This window comes from Podarcis tiliguerta (assembly GCF_965153285.1).
Source record: "Podarcis tiliguerta genome assembly, chromosome: 13".
Lineage (NCBI taxonomy): Eukaryota > Metazoa > Chordata > Lepidosauria > Squamata > Lacertidae > Podarcis > Podarcis tiliguerta.
The window spans coordinates 36007540-36025167 of NC_139546.1; the positions used below are offsets into that span (position 1 = coordinate 36007540).

The window sequence follows — 17628 nt, forward strand, 5'->3', positions numbered from 1 at the left end:
CAATCCCCAAGCCTTGAAAATAGTGTTCTCTTTATTGCTATTGCAAATAATTGGATTTCAGCAGTTCCCAGCATAGAAATAATTGCCACATGTAATTTGAAAGTGGACTTCTATTAACTGCAAGAATCCTTCCCTGGACATATAAAGCAACTCTGATTTCCTGCTGCTATCTCGGGTCCAGTGATGGCTGATGCCCGTTTGTGACTGGTAGGATGCAAGGCAAGGAGCCCAAGTGGTAGGCAGAGCCAGGGAACCAGTGTCTGCCAGTGTGTTTCTTGTTTTTCTTCCCTGTTATGGATGCTTTTGAGATCCCTGCATTGCAGGGGGTTGGACTAGATGACCCTTGATGTGCCTTCCAACTTTACAATTCTATGACTTCTACAACAGTTAACACTGAGACTAAGGAGGAGGAAGCTGGCAGACAATACTATCCCCTGTACTGGGCTGTAAGTAAGAAGGCAGGCAGGTGGGGCTGAGGGCAGACTGAAGATGGTATAGCAGTGCCCCATTTGCTCTAATGGTCCAGACTTCGCTGCAGCCAGATCTCCCTTTTTATATGCATAAGCAGCAGTAATCCCAGAATCCTTTGCTGTTTCGCCTTTCCAGTTCAAATCGGCTCGTCGCAAGTCTTACTGTTCAACCAAATCCCCACAAACTTCTATCAGTATCAGAAGCCTCTGCAGCTTCACCTTTTCCATGTCAGACGATGATGCCATGTGGATCCGTGTGCTGTTTTAAAGGACCCTTCTGGTGACTTTACTATTAAAAGACCGAAAGCGGCTGCACACATTATTTGATTAGACATAAGCCTTTAAGATATCTTAAAGAGTACAGTGGTACCTCAGGTTAAGTACTTAATTCGTTCCGGAGGTCCATTCTTAACCTGAAACTGTTCTTAACCTGAAGCACCACTTTAGCTAATGGGGCCTCCTGCTGCCGCCATGCCACCGGAGCCCGATTTCTGTTCTTATCCTGAAGCAAAGTTCTTAACCTGAAGCACTATTTGTGGGTTAGCAGAGTGTGTAACCTGAAGCCTATGTAACCCGAGGTACCACTGTATATACACACTCAAGTGTGTCATGTGTGAATGTGACAAAACAGCAAACAGATTTGTTACCAACACATGCTTGTCAACTTGTTGAGTGGTACACCCAGGGTCGAAGCTGCATAGCACCTCAAATGGCCTGATTTCTATTTTGATCAAATTTTTTAAAAAGTGTTTCCAAAGGGTCAACATACACACACTATTCCAGAGGCAACTGTACCACTTTAAAAAGGTCTTGTAGTAAAGATAAACATCTCTTTCCCACTGCTACTGCTTCTAGGCTTCAGGTCTGTTTGTTGCCAAGTTACTGCCTTTGTTCATGGGACAAGCCGTCCGGAGAAATCATTAATCCATGCCCAGCCTTGTCTTAGTTCCTTGTTCCTTGTTCCTTCTACTGGCAAGAGTAAAGTGCACTGAACAGAAACTAGAGAAATACAACCTGCAGCCATGGGCGATGGCCAGGAAAGCAGTTATGAGAGGAGAGAATACAAAGCAGGTATGTGGTGGTCTTTTCCCCCTACAGATTGCTGGTTTGATCTGGGACTGATTGGTCGCAAAAATCCTCTAGCTTTTGAAATCTGTTGTTACTCTACCACTGTCACCGCCTGATTTGGAAGCACTGTGTGCTTCTGCAAACGGAATCCTGGAAGGGGTTGGAATGCGATTTAATTAAAAGCATATCTGAAAGCGAGAGAATGGAATCAGCTTCTGTTTGCCGGGCCACTTTAAAAAAAAAAAGACTTCTGAGGAAAACTCATCAGCAGTTGGGGAACCTCTGGTTCACTATAATCGACTTTTCAGGAAGGGGATAGTATAAACATATGAGGCCCTCTTAAGGAGAGATGCTGTGGAACGTGACAGCGAGCATATAGATAGAATCTGGAGCCTTCTAGTGAAGGGCATGTAATGGTAATAATAACAGCCCCAGAGCTACAATTCCCAGAGTGGCTTAACAATCCTCCTTCACAGGGAAATGGGAACTGTAGCCATGGGAGGGGAATAAGGAGGTCTCTGAACAATTCTCAGCACCCTTAACAGTTCCCAGAATTCTTTGAGGAAGCCATGACTGTTTAAAGTGGTGCCGTAATGTTTTACATGTATGATGTCAGTGTGGCCTAGAAGGGGTCAGCAAACTTTTTCAGTAGGTCCCTCAGACCTTGTGGGGGGCCGGACTATATATTTTTTTTTGGGGGGGGGGTGAATAAATACCTATGCCCCACAAATAACCCAGAGATGCATTTTAAATAAAAGCACATATTCTTCTCATGTAAAAACACCAGGCAGGCCCCACAAGTAACTCAGAGATGCATTTTAAATAAAAGAAGACATTCTACTCATGTAAAAATACGCTGATTCCCAGGCCATCCACGGGCCAGATTTAGAAGGCAATTGGGCCGGATCCGGCCCCCGGGCCTTAGTTTGCCTACCAATGGCGCCTAGATAGTATGTTGGATTTTTCTATATGCATGCATTGATATCTGGTGCAGGGTGCATTGAAAATGGGCTGCTGCTTCCTGAGCCATGAATGCCTCCCGTCTTATTCTGCTTCCTCTCTCCAGGGTCCAGCTGGGGTCGCCATGGCCCGCCATCTCTCTATCTCCAGCTGCCAAGCAACCAGACACTGCGTTTCCGTGGCAACAAGGCAGCGGCCTGGGGAGCCGCTTGGGAGGGGGCATCCGAACCTGAGGTTGACCCTCAGGAACTTGTCCCGGAATTTGTAGGAGGGGAGGAAGAGGAAGACAGCAAGCCACTGAAAGAGCTGCCCCTCTGCCTTGAGGAGAAACGGAAGCTCAGGTAGTGCCAGGACGCCTGGGTCCTTGAGAAGGGGGTGAGGACTGATACTCAGAAAACCCAAGGTGCTGCAGGCTTGGGCAACCTGTGGCCCGAGGGCACATGCAACCCTCAGCTTAATTTAATGTAGATGTTGACCTTATCTGCATACACACCATAACATTTAAAGCACATTCCCCTCCCCAAAGAATCATGGGAACTGTAGTCTACCCCCTCACAGCTACAATTCCCAGCACCCTGAATATCAAATGGGGGTGACAGAAAAAGAGGGAGGAAAAAAGGAGATGGCCCTGCCCACCTGTGGTTCTGACCAAACCTTTTTTCTCTGGCCCTTCCCCACCACCTGTATACAGCCCCTGACAGAAAAAGAAGACCCCAGGTTTTCCAAACATTCTCATGGGGCAGAGAAAAGGGAAGCAAGAACATCTGGGGAAGAGAATAAGTGTTTGATGAATTTCTTCTAAAAGACAGGTGTGCCCAGTTGGGGAGGGACACAGGTTGCAAGGGGAGGGTAAAGGTAAAGGTAAAGGTACCCCTGCCCGTACGGGCCAGTCTTGACAGACTCTAGGGTTGTGCGCCCATCTCACTCAAGAGGCCGGGGGCCAGCGCTGTCCAGAGACACTTCCGGGTCACGTGGCCAGCGTGACATCGCTGCTCTGGCAAGCCAGAGCCGCACACGGAAACGCCGTTTACCTTCCCGCTAGTAAGCGGTCCCTATTTATCTACTTGCACCCGGGAGTGCTTTCGAACTGCTAGGTTGGCAGGCGCTGGAACCGAACAACGGGAGCGCACCCCGCCGCGGGGATTTGAACCGCCGACCTTTCGATCGGCAAGTCCTAGGCGCTGAGGCTTTTACCCACAGTGCCACCCGCTTGCACACTGCAAGGGGAGGGTACTACACAGCAACTAATGCTTAATCTATAGGTCACAGCCACATCCATGTGAAGCACACGGCTTTCTCCAAATAACTGCGAACTGCACTTTGTTTACTGGGAAATGTTGGGAAGTGCTCTGTGGAGGAAACTACAGATCCCAGGGTCTTTAGGAGAAGCCATTTGCTGTGTGGATGTGGCCTCCGTGACACATTTGCGTGGAAAATTAATTCACATGTAGAGAAGCTGAGGGGCAGCGTTTTATAGCGTTTTGAGATATGGTGCTGTATTAGTTCATGTCAACGCTCTGAGGTTCCCAATAAGCCACCTGGGCTCTTTTCCTCCTCCCTGATCCTCCACCCCTTTTCAAGAGTTCTTCAGGAGCAAGCAGCCAGCAGGCTGAGCGGTTGGGAGCTCTGGCATGTGTGGAAGCGGAGGACACTCCGCCGTGTGAGGAGCCAAGCGAGCTCAGCAGTCGCCTATGGAGAGATGTGGAGGAGCACGCTTCGCCACATTGGAGGTATGGGGAAGGGGCTCTTAAATGTTTAGTGGTGAGGGGGACAGAGTAGGACATGTTTTGTGTTTCATGGGCTCCGACTTGTCATCTTCTTTTTTATATATATAATATTTTATTAAGATTTTCACAAAATAACAGAAAAAACAAAAAAATAAAATAAAAATAAATAAATAAAATAAAAACAATTAAAAACAATTCCATCTTTCAGAGCATATCTTACATTTGCTTGTTTCTCGGGCTTCCCCACACCTCCCCTCTTTGTATTCCAATTCGGTTGTTTGTTCAGCAAATCCTTTCCCTCTTTACCTTTCCGACTTGTCATCTTCTCTCCGCACAGGCCAGTTTGGAACAGGGATCCAGTCCTACTTTAACTTTCTCCGTTTTTTGGTCTTGATGAATTTTGTTGCCTCCCTGCTGGTGGCGGGGTTTGTGATTGCTCCAAATGCGGCCTTTGAAGCCTTGTCACTCAATCGGACAAGTCACCAGAACAGCAGTTTAGGTAAGCCATTGAGTAAGGAGGGATCCTGATTAAGGTAAGGAGTTATTTAACTCTTCAGCAGGAGCTGGGCTTCCAAGGTTTATTGAGGCATGACATTTCTCTTCGAACAGGACTCCTGTGCCTTGGACAGCTGTGTAGGAGGCAGAAGTTAAACAGGTGTAGCTTCTCCATCACAGCATTTCTGTGGTGTGTGACCTGGTGTATTTCTAAGCCTGTCATGCTTTTTAAATTACACCCCACTGGGAAGGGGAATGGAGCTAAGAGGGTTGAATCACAGACTCCAGGAACCAGTTCTGTAGAAGGGAAGGAAACTAATTTTATTAGAAAAGGGGTACCACAAGCTCAGATACTTTGGTCCTGGTCTTGTTATTTTCTTTTTGAGCCCCTAGGCAGGAATGCGTTATGTTGCACTCAAATAAAACAACTCACCCCTTAAACTCTGTAACAAAGAGACCTTGTTTTTGCATTCAAAAATATATTATGCAAACATTAATTATGTTTCCACATAGTTACCTTGTTCTCCATGATTTATTGAGTTTTTCTGATTTAGATCTGAAATAATGGAAGCAGACATCTGTTGTGTGTGCATGTGTTACGGTGATGACATAGAGGAAGAGGGGTAGTAAGAAAGTATGGAAACATCTCTGTGACACTAAGGGCTAGGCACTTATTTCTAAAAGTTTGAAGCTGAGCTTCTCCAGATCCTCCGTCCCCAGGAATATATGCGAGATATTGCACCTATCTACCAAATCCACGGAACGTACAGCCCTATTCTTAAAGCAGATCAAAGTATCTCCCTTTCCACCTTATCGGATCCCAGGACTCTTGGGTTCACCAAGAGATTAACAGGGTCTAACAGGCTAGAGTGTAATAGGCTTCAGGACTCCTTGATTCTGTGGCAATGGAACAGGGACAATGATCTCTTCTTTCTTCACTTTCAGTGAATGAAGCTTGTCTGGCTTACAACCCCACACCCAGAGGCTTGGTCAGCTTTTTTTCCTACGTAATGGACCTTCTGTCAGGCAAGGTGAGAGGCTGTATCCCCAAGAAGAAACTGTGGAAGGCTGCAGCAGTGACCCATTTTCAGACTTGGTGTTCATTTCTCTCCCTGACAGAGTTTCATGGAGCTCACCTACCTCTTCTACGGCTACTACCAAAATTCAGCTGTCGATTTTGTCGGCTTCTCATACAACTGCCCTCTGGCGTATGTACTGACAGCACTCTTCTACCTCCACTTCTCCCTGATGTGGATTGTACGGAGGTGAGGGCAACTTCAAGTCATCTTCCACACACGCCAGACAGAGCTCCAGCTCCAGGAATCACCTTCTTCTTTCTCTCCTACCCACCTTCCATAGATCAGTCTATTGCCTCAAACGTAGCCTGGTTAGTGAAGATGCTTCCCTCGGATCCTACAGCAACAAGGTCTTTGCCGGTTGGGATTTTGGCCTGGTGGAGCGCAAGGCGGCGCAGTTAAAGCACAACAGTATTCGCTACGAACTGCGGGTAAGACAAAGCAGGCAAGCCAGAAAAAGAGCTCGAGGCTTGCTAGTTGGCACTTAGGATTTGATTTCTAGTACAAGGTCTACTCATGGCCTCAGGCAAAGATGTAAACAAGGATGGGGAACTGGATCTGGCCGTCAGGATAGATCAGGCATAGGCAAACTCAGCCCTCCAGATGTTTTGGGACTGCAACTCCCATCGTCCCTAGCTAACAGGACCAGTGGTCAGGGATGATGGGAGTTGTAGTCCCAAAACATCTGGAGGGCCAAGTTTGCCTATGCCTGGGATAGATCATTATCTCCTCCACCCACTGTGGACCAACTTTGACAGGTGAGCAGCAGCACCCATCTGTCAGTCACCTGACATCACCGTGATGTCACACATGATGTCAGACATAGGGCAAGTAGGTGTGGCTTGGCTGAAAAGGCCTGGTGGGCCAAATGGGGAACCTGGTGGGCTTAATTAGATTTTCTCCTCCTTTGGCTTAGATCCTCCCTCACCTGCTTTGCTCCAGCCCTAACGGGAGGAAACCCAAAGCTCATCTCCCAGAATTCCCACGTCACACGTAGCTTGATCCTATCTCTTCCTAATTCCAGTGACAAACTGTTCTCTGCCTGCTACCCTCACCTAGAGATTTGTCACCTTTCCTGAAGTCTACTTGAGGGAACCTGTGCCACCACCTCTGATTTGTTGGATTCCAACTCCTGTCAGCCCTAGCCAGCATGAACAGTGGCCAAGGCTGACGGGAACTGGGGTCCAATGACATCTGGAGGGCCAAAAGCTCCTCATTCCTGGTCTAATGGGTGCCTCCCCAGACAACTGGAGAGAGATTCCTGCCAGAGTCACTTGAGCTGATGAAACATCAATTGTTCCTTCTGGGGTTATTTGCCTAACAAAGCTGGTAAGTAGCCACCAACTTTGTTAGGCAAAATAACTCCAGTACTACAGTAATTTGGTCACTAAAAATGGCAGCTAGGGTTGCCATCTCCCACCCCACATCCCCTCAAGCTCCAGTGCTTTTCAACAGCTCTGTCAAGAGGGTGAAATTCAACAGGTGTAGTTTTCTACCCAGTTCTACTTTGCATGCTGCACACTATGCTTGTTGAAATTTCTGCCTAGTTTGCTGTTGGTTAAAAGCTACCAGAGCTTCACCAAAAAGGTGGCAATGTTAAGTACATTTGCCTTCTTAACTCCCCATCGAAGCACTGCTTTTTAGCAGTTGAATGGCAGGAAGAAATTCAACAGAGGCATCTTCTTCATCTGCATCTGGCTTTATTGGATTTCAGCCTGCTTTCCCCCCCGCCCTGTGCTGCAAGGTGGGACAGCTGAAAGCTGCTAATTGCATTTCAGCTTTTGACAAGACTTGCTAGCAGCACATAGAACAAGCACTTTGATGGCTTTTTTTGTGTGTGTGTGTGTCCCTGGAGTTAACTAATATCCAGAACAAATGAAGATTTGGATAGGAACAATCTCACAGGAGATGCACACTGCTTATCCCTGCCCCACCCACACCCTAGGGTGCTCAAGGGTCTCTTTTTCACCTCTTCCTCCCCATTTCCAGATGGATCTAGAAGAGGAGGCAGTTCGCAGGCGCCAGGCAGAGATGACCACGGCACAGCGCACCAGCCTCTATGTCCTCCGTGGGGTGCTCAATATTCTGGTTGTGGGTCTGCTAGGAGGATCTTTCTACTGCATCTACCTGGCAGCGACATATTCCCAGTCACTTCTGGGAGGGGTAAGGAAACGGCTCTCACTTCACACGCAGGAGGCAGTGATGGTCACTAACTTGGATGCCTCTAAAAGATGATTAAGCAAATTAATGGAGGAGAGGCTATTGATGGCTATTAGCCATTATGGCCATGCTTTGTCGCCATGTCAGAAGCAGAAATGCTTCTGGATACTCGTTGCTTTAAACCATAGGCAGGAAGACACTCTTGTGCTCAAGTCCTGCTTGCTACTTTCCCATGGGCTACTGTGAGAACAAGATGCTGGACTAGGTGGGCCATTGAACTGGCCCAGCAGGCTCTTCTTATGTTCTTAAGCTGAGGCATGTGGGTGATATTCCTGGGTTGACTCAACACCATAGCTGTCAACTTACAGATTTGAAAATAAGGGACTAGCAGCCTTAAAAATAAGGAACCAGCAGCCAAAATAAGGGATTTTCCAGGCACAGGTATGTTCAATTTCTGAGCCCCTCTGAGCCAAAGGCAAGAAAGCCTAGCCAGCAGCCAAACGAAGCCTCAAGTGGTGGTTCCCACAGCGCAGCAACCCGGCAAAGGGGATGCAGCAAAGAAAACCACCGTCCCCTCTCTGCTGGGAAGCGCTGAGCAAAGTCGAGTCCCCAGGCAACGTGGCCGGGCACAAGTCATGCAAGCTCCACCCCCCAGTTGTTCTTAGGCTCCTTATTGGGTGAGCAACACAGCCAAGCAACACAGTTGGAGCCTCCCTCCTCCCTGGCTGGCAGGGAGGGAGGGAGAGGAGCTGCTTCCTTTGAAACCCTGTAAATTTAAGGGACATCATCAATGAGGGACAGCAGCGGGACATGGCGCTGGGATAAGGGAGTTTCTCGCCAAATAAGGGACGGTTGACAGCTATTCTCAACACTAGCCTTCCCATTGTCTAGATGAACAGTCCAAGTACTGGGGGGGGGGGGGGGAGATGGACTGAGATTCTGCTTGCAATGGCTGTGTCTTTAACACCTGCACAGCAGGCAGAAATTCAGCCAGCATAGCTTTGCCCATCGGTGCCTCACCACCTGCCTGCTGAAGTTCTGCATGTATGAAGCCCGGTTTCTCACTCTTGGAGAAGGCAGATACAAACCTTGCTCCATTTCTCACTGCAGCCTTCTTGCCCCCAGATTAACCTCTCTCTTTCTCTCTCATTCTGCAGACAGACTCCCAAGTCAAAGGCCAATTTGTCCTGGAGCTTCTGGTGGCTTATCTCCCGTCGGTTGTCATCACAGCTGCCAACCTCATTGTCCCAATGATCTTTGAGATCATTGTTCAGCTAGAGAAATACCCGCTCAGCTTCCAAATCAAAATCACGCTTCTCAGGTACAGGAAGTGCTGAGTCCTTGGGAGTGCCTGGGACACACCAGCCTCCTCTTGCAGAGGCACCTGTAGCTTCCACCTCTGAGTGACGGACAGGACTGGATTGAGCATCATGCTGCGCAGGCTATAGGGTGGAAGCCAAGGCCATCAGTTCCCCTTAGTGAACAGTAGGGAGCCTGTCTGGATCACAGTAGCCCCTGAATTATTTTCAGCTCTGTTCTGAATCATAGCCAGGGCCAGATTAACAATCATGCTAAGTAAGTCGCAGAATTGGTGCCATTTACAATGTTTCTGTGAGATCTCCATTGTCAGCCATTGCTTCCTGCAGTTCCTGAATTCTCTTTGCAGGAACTGTACCATCATAGCCCAGGGATCATGCCTGGCTAGTGAAGTCAGGCACTAGTTGAGGGCTGGGTTGGCTTCAGGGGCCTGGGACTAGGCCCTGAGTGGGGCCTACGGTCAGTTCATGCTCTCATTTTGCATCAGACTCATTCAGCTGCAGGCAGCAAGGGCCAACAGAGCTGGAACATAACAAAAGTGCATCATACTGTCTGACCATGGGTCCATCTAGCTCAGTGCTGTCTACACAGACTGGCAGCAGCTCTCCAGGGTTTCTGATGGAGCTCTTGTAGCTTTACCTAGATTTGCCAGGGACTTGAACTTTAGAAGACCAGGAACAGGCCATCTCTGCCCCACCCACCCACCATTTTCCATGGTCAGTTGGCAAACCTACATATCAATCTTTCTGTCTGATAGGAGCGTCTTCCTCCGTCTTGCAAGCCTGGTGGTTCTTCTCATTTCTCTCTGGAGCCAGATCACCTGTGGTGGAGATCCACAGAACCCTGAGTGTCAGAAATGTGGCTATAACAATCATCTCCATCCGGTGAGGTTAGAGGGAGACAAGAGGTTTGGAGCCAAGACTCCTGAGTTCTCTGGGTGGAGAATGAGTGGGCTAGAAATCGGGATGCCTTAGTTCCCTAAGAGGAGCTAGAATTCAGCTGGCAACTGGAAGAGGTGGCCCTTCCCTTGCGGGGGCAGAATTTTGTCCAGCAGGGTAGGGATCAGGAACCATGATATGAAAGTTTAGGTAGCTTAGAGAAAGGGCTGCTCTCAACTATGATTCCTCAATTACTGTATATGGGAGAGAAATTGTGGGGCTCTTTGAATGGAGCAGAGGGGAAATAGATAGTTATAAAATAAGATAAAAATACTGAGTGTTTTCCCTCCTGTCCTTCCAGTGCTGGGAGACCTCTGTGGGGCAGGAAATGTACCGGCTGATGATCTTTGACTTGCTTGTCATGCTGCTTGTCATGCTGTTTGTGGAGTTTCCAAGAAAGTAAGTGTTTGATACCCCCCATGTTAGGTTTACTTGCTTTCTTATATCCCACCCTTTGACTAGAGTCCTCAAAACGACTCCCAATGTTTATAAAATACAATTGACACACCATGGACCATATGCTAAAAAACCCCCACTACAACCAGCCCCAGTGGAACAAGCGCCTCCCCATCTGATGTGCTTTCCCACACAGCATTGGTATAATAACATGGCCAGAATTAAATCACTTGGTTCGGAGATTTGTTTAATTTGGTGGTGGGGCTTATAGTGGGGGACAGCTTTTGTGTCCTTCCTTCCTTCCTTCCTTCCTTCCTTCCTTCCTTCCTTCCTTCCTTCCTATGTGTTTAGTTTGGCCTGCCAGCTGAGAACGGATTGTTTCCACACCAAGAATTCCCATACTGTCTGTTATTTCCTCACTTGAATCCAGTGGATTCACTCTGTGGAATCAAGTCAACATTGTTGCCCTCTGACTGTATTCCATTGCTTTTGTGTTGTTCTCCTATCTTTCTTCAAACCTGCTTTCTCTGACTTTCTTTCATTTAAAATGCAGTTACAGCACCAACCTGTTCTATGTTCTAACAAAATGCTATTGAAGCTCTTAAGGGTTACTGTGGCTTTAAGGAGCAACTTCCTCCTTACCCCCACTTTCCTATTGAGCATGGTAATAACATTGCCCGATGACAGCTTTTTAATTGCTTCCTAATTATAAGGGGAGAAGTGGGGGAGCTTCCATTACTGATTTCCCCTCATTATTATTTTCTTTTCATGTTTAAATTATGAGATAGAGCTCTGTTGAAATAAAACTAGCAATAATAAAGTCTGCTACATCCCAAGGCAGGAGTCAGAATGCACCATCAGACTCGATGTCATCCCTTTGTTTGTGTCATGTAATAAATTACTTTGGCTGCAGTCCTATACCCTTACTGGGAGTAAGCCCTGCAGAACCCAGAGGGACTTGCCTTTTGAACACATGTGTTTAGGATGGCGTGATTTTCCACACAGAGTAATTAAAATACAAACAATAATGTTGGTTTGTTTTTGTTTCTTCTTCCCACTCCCCACATCTGTTATGCTGATGTTTAGGCCCTTCTATCCCACACTAATCTCATTCACTCAGGCTCCGAAAATCTGAAGCAAGAAAGGCTCAAAAGCATTTTTAGTATTTTGTATGAAAATGGCGTTTTCCTAGCATGCATCCCTGCCTCAGTTCCTGTACCCGCCAGTGCTGTTTAAAACTTGTATACATTTCAGAATAATTAGCATACTATATAATAAAACCATTCACCACCACCACCCTTGGGAAGATGCAAGCCTAGCTGAGTGTATAGCAACCAAGGGTGCCAACTTGAATAAAATATTTGGGAGGCTCACCTCGCGATCACAATACTCTGTGTGCATACATCATTTGAATGGCAGTGCCCATTAACTTTGCGGGAGCTCAGCCCCCTCAAATGTTTTTTTTTAGGGTGCTCAGAGGGAACTTGGCCCCTAGGAGTTGGTTCCTATGATAGCAACAGAGTCCTGGGCACCAGTGGTGTAGCAGGTAGGATGTTCTACCTGCTAGGTAGACCTAGGAAGACCTAGATTCCTATCCTACCATGGCCATGAATCTCAGTGGCCTTGGGCCAATCACACAGCTTGTTATCTTCAACTTAAGTTCTACTCAAGAGTAGGCCCACTGAAACGAATTAAGTTATTCATGCTCATTAGTTTCAATGGGTCTCCTCTGAGTAGGACTAACACTGGATACAGCCCTTTCCCAGTTTTCTTCAACCTTAGGTTCCCAAATATTGCTAGACTTCAACTGCTGTCATCCCTGACCATGGGCTATACTTACTGTGGATGATGGGTGTTGTTGTCCAACAACATCTGAGAGACCCAAGGTTGAAGAACACTTGGACTTAGCCAGACCTACTTCACAGGGTTGCGGCAAGAATAAAAGGAGGTGTGGGGTGGACCATTATTTGCCACTTTGAGCTTCCCGGAAGAAATCTGTAGTATAAATGGAATGAATGACTGGAGGAACAGAAGAGCACGTATTTGTGGCTGGGCTGCAGGTGTCAGATGCCGCCTGTGGGATCCATGCCTGCCTTCAGCTTCTTTTCTTTGCCTTCTAGGTTGCTGGTGACTGCCTTCCCTACCTGCCGCTTGCTGAAATTCTGGGGGCAGCAGGAGTTTGTGGTGCCTGGCAATGTCCTGGACCTGGTGTATGGGCAGACCCTGTGCTGGACGGGGGTTCTTTTCTGCCCCCTGCTGCCTGTACTCAATACCATCAAGTATATTGTAGTCTTCTACTTGAAAAAGGTGACCCTTATTTAAAAGTTATGAATGTTCTCTGGCTATGAACTGGGCAACCTTAGTTGCAAAGGATTCTGGGACATGTTCTAAGTGGCACACTTAGTTCAGTGCGCCATCTGGTCAGGCCTTCAAGGATCACAGTGGGAGGGTCTCCTGAGCTCTTTTACATTTTTTTCCATCTTCCTTCCAGCTAACCCTCTATGCCAATTGTCGTCCGGCCGAACGGACGTTTCGTGCCTCCAGCTCCAACTTCTTCTTCCTGTTGGTTTTGCTTTTGGGTCTGGCTATTTCCTGTGTCCCTGCCCTCTACAGCATGTTTGTGTAAGTATAAAGGCACCCCCTCTGAACCCAACCGCCTCCCAATAGCTGTAATAGAGCCATTTGCAGCCACAATTGTTGTTCGCTGCTGGCACATCTTGTGTCTTAAATCTGACTGTGGAGACTTAATGCGCTCCTTTGTGCAAAACTGCTTGCCCCCGCCTCTGAAAAAGGGAAACCCAGAAGGGCTGGCCAAAGTATAGTGAAAAACCAACACTATGTGGCTTACAAGATATGCACATGGGTAGTCAATGACCAAGGTCCTTGCAATGAAGGACATGACGACAGAATTAGAGAATTAAGAGCCTACATGACTGGCTGCTCCATAAAGAATGGAGGGCTAAGTAGAGAGTTTGGAAACCATTAACGCAGTTGGCTTGGTAGGGTCTGCAGCTCAGTGTTGGAGAATGTGCTCATCATGCCTGGAAACACCAATTTAAAAATTATTTTGCGATGGGAAGAACTCTGTTCATCTAAAGCAGGGGTGAAGAACCTGTTGCCCTCCAGATATTCCTGAACTACAACTCCCAGCAGCCCCAGCAAAGTTAGCCAAAGGCCAGCAATGATGTTGTCCTCCACTATCTGGAGGGCCAAATGTTCTCCACACCTGATCTTGGACAGCTTGGTGTCAGTCTGAGTAGGCAGTTCTGAGCTAGAAGGACAAATGGCCCGGCTCTGTAAAAGACAATTTTATACTGCTCCCTCATCTGAGTGAGAGAAGTAACTGAGCAAGGATCCCTTTGCTGTTAGATCTGAAGTTTCCCATCCCCCCCCCCCAAGATCTTGTTATGGGTTTGGAGGGTCAGTATGGATGATACCCATGGGGTCCTTTCAAATCTTATGTCTGTGGTCTTAGAATCTATGAGAGGGAACCTGCTGAATCAGTCAGTCTCTTTGTTAAAGGCCTTGGTTGGACAGTTAAGTAGTGCAATTTGCATAGGATAATGGAATCATAGAGTTGGAAGGGACCCCGGGGGGTCATCTAGTCCAACCCCTGCAATGCAGGAATCTCAAGTAGATCATACATGACAGATGGCCATCCAGCCTACCCAAAGAGGAGACAAATGAGTGAGCCTTTTCCAACCTCACCTTGCTGGAGGTCGTCGTTATCCTTGTAGCTGTTTCAACAGACAACTGGCCCTGCAGAAGCTGGCAATATTTTCATGGTAGCTTTTGATGCTTTTCATTTGTGTTAACCTTGAAGTTGCCCTTCACACCTGCCGCTGCCCATTCTTCCACTTTATCCCTGCTCTCTCTCTCCTCCAGTTTGCCTCCTTCGAAGGCCTGTGGTCCATTCCGGGGGGAGCCCACTATGTGGAACACTGTCAGCAGTGCTATCTCTGAGTTACCCCGCACTGCCCGGGACTTCTTTGGATATGTGGGCTCCATAGCGTTTGCTGTGCCCTTGTTCCTGCTATTGAGGTGAGAAGGAGCTGGGTATCGGAATGGGATGCTAGTGGGGTAAGGTTCAGGTATGGATTTGAGGAGTAAAAGAGAGAGGTCTTCTGAGTCCAGAGTCCGTCTTGTGGAATGGAAAACACTGATTTATTTAAATTCTTTTTACCCCATTGTTAAGGTGCAAAAGACACTCAGCATGGCAGTTTACAATGATCACTAGTAAGATGGCCCCTCTCCTCAGGTTTACAGTCTAAAGAGCACAGCACAAAAGGAAATAAAATTGGGAGGGAGGAGGTGAAAAAACCAAACACAGGTGCTAGTTTTAAGTTACAAAGTTCTTTGGGGTTCTTTTGCTGTGTGGGGAAGCAAGCTCTCTATGGTTGATCCTTCTCTGGTTGATCCCCTCCTTGCTGTTCTTCTTTTTGGGATATGGAGGAAGCCGCCTCACAGCGCAATGGTGCCCTGATAGCAGAGACCATTGTGTGCTGTCTTTCACCTGTATAGTCTCAGGGGAACTGCAGTGCCATTGCCACCTGTCTCCTCTCATCTGTCTTTTTTCTTTTTAAACCTTCCTAGCATCCTCATGTTCTTCCTCAAGGCACTGGCTGACTCCTACAGCTCTGTGGTCAAAGGCCTTAAATGGCAGCTCCGTTTGGTAAGTGGTTCCTAACAGGTTGGGATAGCCAGTGTGATGCCTTTCAGGTGGTTTGGACTGCAACTCCCACCTTCCCCATCCAGCATAGTTAATGGTGAGGGATGATGGGAGTTGTAGTCCAACAAATATCTGGAGGATCCCACATTGTCCACATCTGACAAGGGTCACAATTAAAGAATGGGTGGGTAGTGCAATCCACTCTCAATCAATTTTATTCTATATATCCAAAGGCCTTTACAATGGACGACAGAGAATAAAAGGAAACTTTCATCTAAAATCATAAAATGTAACCTGTAGCAGTTTACAGCATCAAAAGAAATTTACAACATAAAAATTTAAGATTGGAGTGCATTCACGTAGCTGGAACGGAGCTTCTTGGCTGCCAGTGCAAATTTGGCTACCTGGTGTGTAATATATAGATGTTTATCTGCTATGAGTTCCACTGTCACTTCCTGTGCGGATCAACCTGGAAGCCAATTAAGAATTGGCGATATAAAATTTCCTCCAGGCGTTGTATACAAGGGGCAAATCCAGCACTGACAGGTTCAAATTGGCAGACTCAGAGGAGGAAGAGATTAACAGTGTGGTGCACACATTGATAAATGTTTTGGAAACTGAGATAATTTCCTCTCTGTTAATTCTGTTATCAGTGGCCACCAAAAAAGTTCAGTGGGAGAGATTCAGTCTCTGGCTTCATCGATAGTAGGACTGGGAATACAACGGCCACTTAAGCATCCGTCAAAGAGAAGACACTGCTTTGCATAAAGTTTACACATGCATAGATCAGAGGTGAAAAAATATCTGTCAAATGCAGCCCTTCAAGCCTCTCTCTGGTCCTCACGTCTCTTCCCCAGGCCACCGCACACACTTACCCTGGCTTTTGACACTTGAGGTGTATGCTTTTAGGACTCAACTTACTATCTTCTGCCAGTATCAGGAGGAAACCTCTGCTGCCAGCCACAATAACCAGTGTGATGCTAGAATAATCTAACTTGCTATTCAGCAGTTTCTTTAAAGATGTCCGTCCCATCACTATCCTGGTTGTGTTTGAGGGGGGGGGGGAGAGATGGGGGCGAGAGAGAGAAATTGTGGTAGGTGAACTCCATCCAAAATGGAGGGAGAGGGGAAAGGAAACTTAGTAGCATCCTCTCACCATCATTTCCAAAGTTGAGGGACGAATTTTATTTCTTCTCCTTCTTAGAAGAAATGCAGATCTCATTTTTTTATTATTAAAAAGGAAGATTAAATGCTGAAAAATGTTAGTGATTATATGGGCTCCTTCACTCAGTGCAGTATAGGAGAGATGATGAGATAAATGCCATTGTTTTTAATTTTCTCTTTCTGTCCTTCAGGAGGGTCAGGACAAACTTTTCCTGGTGAAACAGATCTCTGAGCTGAGCCAGTGAAGCAAATGGATGCATAATGAGAGATCTCTTCTTCTCATCAGAAAGAATGTTAGGATATCACTGATTTTGGCAGTATTGATTCTGCAGATTCCATCAGCTCTGTTCTTCAATGCTGGATCCCCTGGCTTTTTCACCATTCTTCATAGACAGGTCTCTGACCAATTTTGCTCTACGACAAATGTATTGATATGTTTTATGGGTTCCAGAATGGTCCCATGTACACAGATCCTTGACCCAGCTTTGAAGTGAAATGCTGCTAGATATGTAACTGAAACAAGAAACAAACACCTGTTGGGAATTAGACTTCAGTCCTGCAATGAACCAGAGAACCATAGCTCAGTGGTAGAGCACCTGCTTTGCATGCAAAATATCTGAGGTTCAATCCCCGACATCTCTGGGTAGGACTGGGGAAGAGCCTGGTCTTAAAACATGGAAAGCAACTGACAGACAGTGTAGACATTACTGGGTAGATGGATTGATGGTGTGGTCTTGCCTTAAATCCTGGAAATAGGGTTGCCATATTTCAAGCAGTGAAAATTTGGACGGGAAAGTTGGCAAAGTTGTTGGACATAGGGCAACCCTACCTGAAAAGCTACAGTTCAGTCAGCACAGACTCACTAGACTAACTTGGAAGAAGGCAGCTTCCTGTGTTCCTAATAGCTAAAAAATATGTGCCCCCCCCCCGGAATAATGTTTCAATATATGTAAATGTTATGCATATTCAATAAAATTTTATGCAATTTCTTAATTGGGTGACAGCCCACTAAGAAAGGAGACTTTGCACATTACTTCAGGAAGAGTTGGGACATATTGACATTTATTTGTTTACCATTATATAGTTATTATGAGTTCACCTGTGTTTTCTTAATGTATTTGATGAATGGTGAGTGGCTTTGGAATACTGGTGCTGAGGACACAACTGTGGCTGAAGTAGGGGAACTGC

The 17628-nt window shown here is 46.7% G+C and overlaps 1 protein-coding gene across 2 annotated transcripts; it reads left to right on the forward strand.

Annotated features, from left to right (window-relative positions):
• Positions 1-63: 63 nt before the first annotated feature.
• TMC4 (transmembrane channel like 4) lies at positions 64-17429 on the forward strand. Of its 2 annotated transcripts, XM_083409380.1 has the most exons (17): positions 64-750; positions 1326-1541; positions 2605-2839; positions 4080-4228; positions 4563-4724; positions 5666-5751; positions 5840-5985; positions 6080-6227; positions 7786-7959; positions 9114-9277; positions 10031-10157; positions 10513-10610; positions 12728-12914; positions 13099-13229; positions 14493-14648; positions 15201-15279; positions 16632-17429. In XM_083409380.1, the coding sequence occupies exons 2-17, from the start codon at positions 1493-1495 to the stop codon at positions 16683-16685; spliced, it is 2145 nt and encodes a 714-aa protein (XP_083265506.1). In that variant the 5' UTR covers positions 64-750; positions 1326-1492; the 3' UTR covers positions 16686-17429. The 2 variants fall into 2 exon arrangements, with proteins under 2 accessions (XP_083265506.1, XP_083265507.1); XM_083409381.1 differs by lacking the exons at positions 64-750; positions 1326-1541; positions 2605-2839 and adding an exon at positions 2881-3307.
• Positions 17430-17628: the final 199 nt, after the last annotated feature.